The following is a 9,313-nucleotide window of genomic DNA, read 5'->3' as shown; positions in this document are numbered from 1 at the left end:
ATGTATGATCTTTTTAATATGTTGTTGGATTCTGTTTGCTAGAATTTTGTTAAGGATTTTTACATCTATATTCATCAGTGATATTGGCCTGTAGTTTTCTTTTTTCTGTGGCATCTTTGTCAGGTTTTGGTATTAGGGTGATGGTGGCCTCATAGAATGAGTTTGGAAGTTTACCTTCCTCTGCAATTTTCTGGAATATTTGAGTAGGATAGATGTTAGCTCTTCTCTAAATTTTTGGTAGAATTCAGCTGTGAAGCCATCTGGTCCTGGGCTTTTATTTGTTGGAAGATTTCTGATTACAGTTTTGATTTCCGTGCTTGTGATTGATTTGTTAAGATTTTCCATTCCTTCCTGGTTCAGTTTTGGAAGGATATGCTTTTCTAAGAATTCATCCATTTCTTCCAAGTTGTCCATTTTATTGGCATATAGTTGTTGATAGTATTCTCTTATGATCCTTTGTATTTCTTGTTGTCTGTTGTGATTTCTCCATTTTCATTACTAATTTTGTTGATTCTTCTCCCTTTGTTTCTTGATGAGTCTGACTAATGGTTTTTCTATTTTATTTACCTTCTCAAAGAACCAGCTTTTAGCTTTGTTGATTTTTTCTATGGTCTCTTTTGTTTCTTTTGCATTTATTTCTGCCCCAATTTTTTGATTTCTTTCCTTCTACTAACCTTGGGGTTCTTTATTTCTTCCTTTTCTAGATGCTTTAGGTGTAGAATTAGGTTGTTTACTTGACTTTTTTCTTGTTTTTTGAGGTAATCTTGTATTGCTATGAACCTTCTCCTTAGCACTGCTTTTACTGAGTCCCAAAGGTGTTGGGTTGTTGTGTTTTCATTTTCATTTGTTTCTATGAAGATTTTTATTTCTTTTTTGAATTCTTCTGTGATTTGTTGGTTATTCAGAAGCATGTTGGAATTTTTAATAGTTTTTTTCCTGTAGTTGACATCTAATCTTACTGCATTGTGATCAGAAAGGAATGAATTGGAATGATCAGCTTGGAATGATTTCAGTGTTTTTGAATTTATCAAGGCTAGATTTATGGCCTAGGATGTGATCTATTCTGGAGAAGGTTCTGTGTGCACTTGAGAAAAATGTGAAATTCATTGTTTTTCTCCCAGCAATCTTGATTCCAGCTTGTGCTTCATCCAGTCCAGCATTTCTCATGATGTACTCTGCATATAAGTTAAATAAGCAGGGTGACAGTATACAGCCTTGACATACTCCTTTCCTGATTTGGAACCAGTCTGTTGTTCCATATCCAGTTCTAACTGTTGCTTCCTGACCTGCATACAGATTTCTCAAGAGGCAGATCAGGTGGTCTGATATCCCCATCTTTGGAAGAATTTTCCGAGTTTGTGGTGATCCACACAGACAAAGGCTTTGGCATTGTTAATAAAGCAGAAGTAGATATTTTTCTGAAACTCTCTTGCTTTTTTGATGATCCAACAGATGTTGGCAATTTGATCTCTGGTTCCTCTGCCTTTTCTAAAACCAGCTTGGACATCTGGAAATTCATGGTTCATGTACTATTGAAGCCTGGCTTGCAGAATTTTGAGCATTACTTTGCTAGTGTGTGAGATGAGTGCAATTGTGTGGTAGTTTGAGCATTCTTTGGTGTTGCCTTTCTTTGGGATTGGAATGAAAACTGACATTTTCCAGTCCTGTGGCCACTGCTGAGATTTCCTAATTTGCTGGTATATTGAGTGCAGCACTTTCACAGCATCATCTTTTAGGATTTGAAGTAGGTCAACTGGAATTCTATCACCTCCACAAGCTTTGTTTGTAGTGATGCTTCCTAAGGCCCACTTGACTTCACATTCCAGGATGTCTGGCTCTAGGTGAGTGATCACACTATCGTGATTATCTGGGTTGTGAAGATTTTTTTTGGTAGTTCTTTTGTGTATTCTTGCCACCTCTTCTTAATATCTTCTGCTTCTGTTAGGTCCATACCATTTCTGTCCTTTATCGAGCCCATCTTTGTATGAAATGTTCCTTTGCTATCTCTGATTTTCTTGAAGAGATCTCTAGTCTTTCCCATTCTATTATTTTCCTGTATTTCTTTGCACTGATTTCTGAGGAAGGCTTTCTTATCTCTCCTTGCTATTCTTTGGAACTCTGCATTCAAATGGGTGTATCTTTCATTTTCTCCTTTGCCTTCAGTTCCCTTCTTTTCACAGCTATCTGTAAGGCCTCCTCAGACAGCCATTTTGCTTTTTTGCATTTCTTTTCCTTGGGGATGGTCTTGATCCCTGTCTCCTGTACTATGTCATGAACCTCTGTCCATAGTTCATCAGGAACTCTGTCTATCATCTAATCCCTAGAATCTATTTGTCACTTTCACTGTTTAATTGTATAGGATTTGATTTAGGTCATGCCTGAATGGTCTGGTTGTTTCCCCTACTTTCTTAAATTTCAGTCTGAATTTGGCAATAAAGAGTTCATGATCTGAGCCACAGTCAGCTCTGAGTCTTGTTTTGGCTGACTGTACAGAGTTTTTCCATCTTTGGCTGCAAAGAATATAATCAGTCTAATTTCAGTATTGACCATCTAGTGATGTCCATGTATACAGTCTTGTCTTGTGTTGTTGGAAGAGATTGTTTGCTATAATCAGTGTGTTCTCTTGGCAAAACTCTATTAGCCTTTGCCCTGCTTCATTCTGTACCCCAAGGCCAAATATGCCTGTTACTCTAGGTATCTCTTGACTTCCTACTTTTGCATTCCAGTCCCCTATAATGAAAAGGACATCTTCTTTGGGTGTTAGTTCTAGAAGATCTTGTAAATCTTCTTAGAACCCTTCAACTTCAGCTTCTTCAGCATTACTGTTCGGGGCATAGACTTGGATTACTATGCTATGAATGGTTTGCCTTGGAAATGAACAGAGATCATTCTGTTGTTTTTGAGATTGCATCCAAGTACTGCATTTCGGACTCTTCTGTTGACTATAATGGCTACTCCATTTCTTCTAAGGGATTCTTGCCCACAGAAGTAGATATAATGGTCATCTGAGTTAAATTCACCCATTCCATTCCATTTTAGTTCACTGATTCCTAAAATGTCGACGCTCACTCTTGCCATCTCCTGTTTGACCACTTCCAATTTGCCTTGATTCATGGACCTAACATTTCATGTTGCTATGCAATGTTTACAGCATTGGACTTTACTACCATTACTAGTCACATCCACAACTCAGTGTTGTTTTTGCTTTGTCTTTGTCTCTTCACTCTTTCTGGAGTTATTTCTCCACTGTTCTCCAGTAGCATATTGGGCATCTGCCGACCTGGGGCATTCATCTTTCAGTGTCCTATCTTTTTGTCTTTTCATACTGTTCATGGGGTTCTCAAGGCAAGAATACTAAAGTGGTTTGCCATTCCCTTCTTCAGTGGACCAGGTTTTTTCATAATTCTCCACCATGACCCGTCTGTCTTGGGTGGCCCTACATGGCATGGCCCATAGTTTCACTCAGTTAGACAAAGCTGTGGTCCATGTGATCTGATTGGTTAGTTTTCTGTGACTGTGGTTTTCAGTCTGTCTGCCCTCTGATGGAGAAGGATAAGAGGATTAAGGAAGCTTCCTGATGGGAGAGACTGAATGAGGGGGAAAATGGGTCTTTTTCTGATGGGTGGGGCCATGCTCAGTAAATATATAATCCAATTTTCTGTTGATGTATTCATAAAATGTAATTATCCCATCAAACATTTTTTCCCCTATGAATCAAGCCATTGATCTAACTGTCCACTGGTTGCTTTCACATTTTGCATATTTAGCCCAAGATTTTATAACATTCTTAATAGAGACAATTACAGTAATATTTAGTGAGCACTTTATTGTGCTTTCATTTATTTCTCAGAATAACCTGATAAACAAGATTCTCTTAGTATTCCAACTTTACAGATAATGCAACTGAGGCTTAGGAAGCTAAAGAACTTGTCCAATGTCAAATTGCTAACAGTGGGAGACTGGGATTTAAACACTGGCAATAACCCCATTTTGGTCCCAATTTACTAGCCATTTCCAACAAATGTGTTTTGGCATTCACATTACCTGAAATGACCTCATTATGTAATTTTGGTCTCCTCGGTAGGTCAACTAACTTTGAGACAGACCATCCAAGTACTTAAAGTTATTTTAATGGTAAGTAGGTTAAACAAATTTGAAATGCAGGACTTGTTTTTTCAGGCCATAACTCCTTTCTAAATAATTCATTATTCATCCAGCAGCTCAGCTTGGTGCTACCGTCAGTGCAGGCATGGTGGGATATATAAATACAGATCACAGTCTAGTGAGAGAAGTGTGAAGTTTGAAGGAAGTAAACAAAGTACTGACATTTAAGAAAGAGAAAGATTTATTCCTTAGGATTCTTGGAATCCATCCAGCTAAATTGCTCTCTCTCCCAGGCACCCCTCGGGCTCACTTCCTCACCTCTCCCAGGTCATTGCCAAAAGGTCAGCTACTCAGGGGACTTTCTCTGACCACCCCCTTTAAAACCCTCCCCAGCATCTGGCATCCTACACCTCTGCTTTGCTTTCTTCATAGAACTTATCATCTCTTGGCGTACCACATGCCTTTCGTATTTATTGGCTTCCTGTTTGTTTCCCCACATTACAACATAAGGTGCCTAAGGGCAGGGCCCTTGGGTTGTTTTGGCCACTGATGTAAACCCAGTTTCAGAACAATGCATAATATAAAGTAGGGAAGCAACTGTTCAATGGATGGAGGAAATAAGACTTAAGCTGGGCCTGAAGAATGGTTAGGATTTAGCTAGACCCTGGTGGATGGAAGAGAATTCCAGGTGAAGGGCATGACTTAAGCAAAGAGTGGAGGCAGCAAATCACATAGCCTGTTCAGTGTGCTGGTCAACTTGGTTAAAATACAAAAATATGGCGGGGCATAGGCTGGACGTATCTATTACGCAGACCTATGTGCCTGTGATAATTTTACAGACAGCAGGAAGCCCATATGATTAGGACTCTTTAAGGGTATTTAGACTTTAAATACCCTTAATTTAATATTTAACAGTTCAACAAAATCATTTCAGGTAATTCAAATTTAGGGATGGAACTGGGATGAGTGGGTGGTGAAGCTAATATAATTGTAAACCCTGGCCAAAAAGCCCACTTTGGTTTCAGTTAACTGTTTTCGGCAAAGTGTAGTTCAACATTTGAAAGAAGAATATATTTCTTCTTTTTTATCAAGTTAGGAAGACTGAATCAGATATGACCTCTGGCCTTGCCCTTTTCATGTCACAATGTTGAATTAGTACTGTGGGTGGTACAAGTCACGCCAGGGTCCCTTCCTTCACTTGACACCCGGCAATAACCCAGCTACGCATAGGTATGACTGCAAGCCACACAGATATGTCCGGCTAGACACAACTTTCCTTAGCTAAACCTCAAAAGTGCCTGTAGCATCTCTGATGCTGCTAGATAACAAGCGAGATGGAAGATAGAAGTCAGAGTGTCAAGAGGCACAAGCTGTGATTAACAAATATGTAACATCTACCTACATCAGTATCTATCTATGGCCATGCAAACTCATTTCTAGGACCTTGGAAGGAGACAACAAATAAGGGACCCTAAAGTTTTCTTGGCTTCATGGTAGACCTGTTTCTGGAACTCTGAAGGGTGAAAGGTGAATTGGGAGGAAGTTCAGGGGAGCATGAGATGCAGGTGAGTGAGGAGGCGGTTGGCACAGGAGTCTGAACAGAAACGTGTGAGAGTAGATACAGACAAACTACACAATGATACTTGGCTATTGAACCAAAGGAAGTGGAGAGGTCAGAGGTGTCTGAAGTCAGATGTTAGGATACTAAGTAGAACTCTGGGAGTGAAATATTCTTGTGCCTCAAAGTTTGCACATAAATTCAAAACAAGAGTATCCTCTTCTGTTTTCAGGTTCAGATATACTGTATTTATTCCGTTACTGATGCTCAAATGATCACATCTTTGGCCAGTGGAAGTCACTGCAAGGTGACTCCTAAGCCTATTGACATGAGGCTTCCTTGCTTTCTGTATGATGAGATGTTCTAGGCTTGTCTTGAATGCCTTCTGTGCCACACCTAGGATCTACCACAGAGCAAATAAACTCCATGTTCTTCTAGTGAGAAATTGCATTTCAAACCATCTCTGGTTCTAGGGATGCCTATGGCTACTGTTTATAGGCCTTTTTACTGGACAGAACCAGGACAAGGTGGATGTGTATAGACACACACATATGTGTCTGCATATATTTTGCACCTTTGGCACAATAAATACTCTACATTTTTAAAAGAAACTGCTCATTGCCTAATGGTGTGAACAAAGAAAATTTAAAGTAGTAAGTTTTTAAATGGGGTTCCAGTGACATGCAAGAAGTAGTGCAGATTTCCTGGGTGACTTATTTATAAAGAGAAGTAAATTTAGGCACCAGGAGTATTTGGCTGACAAATTAGTGGTTCAGTACACGGAACCTTCACTTTAGCATATTTTAGCTGTTATGCTTTAGAATATAAAATCACCATGCTCCATGAGAGTGACCTTTTGAAGTTTGCGATAGTTTTATTAGAGAAAGCCCTGGATAACGAGTAATGTTGGTTCTAATTCCATAGCCACAAACAGTGACAACCATAGTTTGTCTTTGATGACCCTGTGCCATACCAAGAAAATTCCTCCACATTTTAAGTTATTAGAAAATATATAATTGATTTAATTACAGAGAAGAAAATAAAATCAATGGTGTTCAGCTATGGAAATGATAAATCCTTGAGTCTACTTTTCTTTTGAGCAAGAGTTTACTTCTTTGAAAACTAAAATTGGGTTGTACAGTATTTTAAATCTCAAAGTCTCTCCATTACCAACATAAGCTGTAGAGAATAAATATATTACCATGAGAGTTTACCCTCAGATTTTACTGTTCACATATATTTGAAATACTGAATGTTTAATAAAATAGTATTATTAAAAGCTACATTAGGCTATATTTGATAAATGTATCTAATATTTGTCTTTGCTTATGTAAATATAAACACTTAAATAATACCTGATACATCTCAGATAAAAAAACTATTTTTCACATCATAAATGAATCTTGACCAAATATCAAAAACAAAAAAAGTGAATGAAATTATAATTGGTCATGGATGTCACCTTTCAAAAGATAAGCAAACATTTTTAGCTTTCAGTGCTATAGGATAATTGATATTTGGGTTATGAAGCAGGAAAATAGGCTTCATCTTCTCTGCCAATTCCAATAAATTGAGAGCAACTTCTGTGTTGGCATGAACTCTGAGAGTGCTTTCAGGCTCCAAGGGAAAAGAGAACAGTCACCAATGAAGGAGGGGGACATCGTGGCATGTGTGCTATGCATTTGGTGTCCACGATGAAATTGCATTAAAAAACCCCACAATAAACATCACAGACTTACCAGACAAGCCACCCACATCCATCTTCTTCAGGTTCTTTGCCTCCAGAATGACAACAGTCAGCTTGCCAGCAGTAGGTACATAGCGAAGGGAGAAGCAGATATCACCCAATTTCTCTTGCTATGAAAACCAATAAGAAAGTATAAATATTCTTTTAAATAAAGGTGAATGCAGTTTGTATATATACATTGTAAACACCTCAGGAAGGAGGATTGTCACAATTAGAATTAGAAAACTCTTACATTCACTGGCATTTACTCAGTGGTCTTCTATTCACTAAGGTATCATCAAGAGTGATTGTATCTTTCAGTTTTTAAATAGCTCATTTATGCTTTAACATTCATCAAAATACATCCATAATTCAATGGCTCAGGAGATGAGATCAAGATGACTTTTTTAGAGATTACATTCTGAATGTACTGTAGAACTCTTGGCAAATATTCATAACTTGATTAAATAGCTTTGAAAAGAGACTAGCAGTTCCCCCCACCAACCCCCCCGTAGGATCAACCTACCTCCTTTTTTTCTCTTTTTACATTTCAAATAGGATTATGTGTAATATCTAGACTTTTGGAGGAAATGGACTTGCTTTTGTGTTTCTAAACTCTATTTATTGATGAGAAATTATAAATTCCTAATAGCAGACATGCAACAAAGTATAAGATTTTGCACTTTTAGTTTTACTCATTGAGGTCTAAATTTCTTTTTCCTTATCCTAAAATTTATAAAAATCTAAGCGATGGTTTAAAAAGTGAAATATGTAGCAATACAAAATTTCTCACATGCCCTCGAGTTATTTCATTTGGTACCATATTTCAGTTCCAAGAACATTCACCAATCCTATATTTGAGCATTTCGGAACAACTGATGGAGAGCTTGAAGTGATGATGCTATGTAGAACTTTTACCTTTTTCAGAAGACATCTATAGGTTCAACTGTCTTAAATGTCTTACTCTTTAGGATAACTAAGGACTGTATTGAACACAAGCAAGATTTTTTTCATTCATATTTATAAGCATGAGAGAGGGGCAAGGGTGTAGACTCTGTTGGATTCGCAGATGCTGGAGGCACTAGAATGCTCCCTGATGTATGGGGTTAAGGATATGTAAAGAGCCTTTTGATGAAAGTGAAAGAGGAGCATGAAAAGTTGTCTCAAAACTCAGCTTTCAGAAAACTAAGATCATGGCATCTGGTCCCATCACTTCATGGCAAATGGGGAAACAATGGAAACAGTGACAAACTTTATTTTTGGGGCTCCAAAATCACTGCAGATAGTGACTGCAGCCATGAAATTTAAAGATGTTTGCTCTTTGGAAGAAAAGCTATGACCAACCTAGATAGCATATTAAAAAGCAGAGATATCACTTTGTCAACAAAGGTCCGTCTAGTCAAGGCTATGGTTTTTCCAGTGGTCATGTATGGATGTGAGAGTTGGACTATGAAGAAAGCTGAGCGCAGAAGAATTGATGGTTTTGAACTGTGGTGTTGGAGAAGACCCTTGAGAGTCCCTTGGACTGCAAGAAGATCCAACCAGTCCATCCTAAAGGAGACCAGTCCTGGGTGTTCATTGGAAGGACTGATGCTGAAGCTGAAACTCCAATACTTTGGCCACCTGATGCGAAGAGTTGACTCATTTGAAAAGACCCTGATGCTGGGAAAGATTGAGGGCCGGAGGAGAAGGGGACAACAGAGGATGAGATGGTTGGATGGCATCACAGACTTGAAGGACATGAGTTTGAGCAAGCTCTGGGAGTTGGTGATGGACAGGGAGGCCTGGCATGCTGCAGTCCATGGGGTCGCAAAGAATCAGACATAACTGAGTGACTGAACTGAACTGATGGCAAATCCAGGTTTAATTTTTTGTATCTTTCCCCAGTCCCCACCTCTCCCCCAACCCCCCTCCCCCCCAGTAAT

General features: G+C 38.6%; 1 protein-coding gene across 1 annotated transcript in view; it reads right to left on the bottom strand.

Moving 5' to 3' along the window:
• SYT1 (synaptotagmin I) overlaps positions 1-9,313 on the bottom strand; it is a 229,162-nt gene that overhangs the window by 101,260 nt on the left and 118,589 nt on the right. Inside the window, exon 6 of the mRNA XM_010832008.1 lies at positions 7,402-7,519. Within this exon, the coding sequence (XP_010830310.1) occupies positions 7,402-7,519 (118 nt within the window). The remainder of the gene's footprint in view (positions 1-7,401; positions 7,520-9,313) is intronic.

Source organism: Bison bison, unplaced genomic scaffold, assembly GCF_000754665.1.
Source record: "Bison bison bison isolate TAMUID 2011002044 unplaced genomic scaffold, Bison_UMD1.0 scf7180017864535, whole genome shotgun sequence".
NCBI lineage: Eukaryota > Metazoa > Chordata > Mammalia > Artiodactyla > Bovidae > Bison > Bison bison.
Note: the sequence above shows the minus strand (reverse complement) of the source record. Positions and strands in the feature narration are given on the sequence as shown.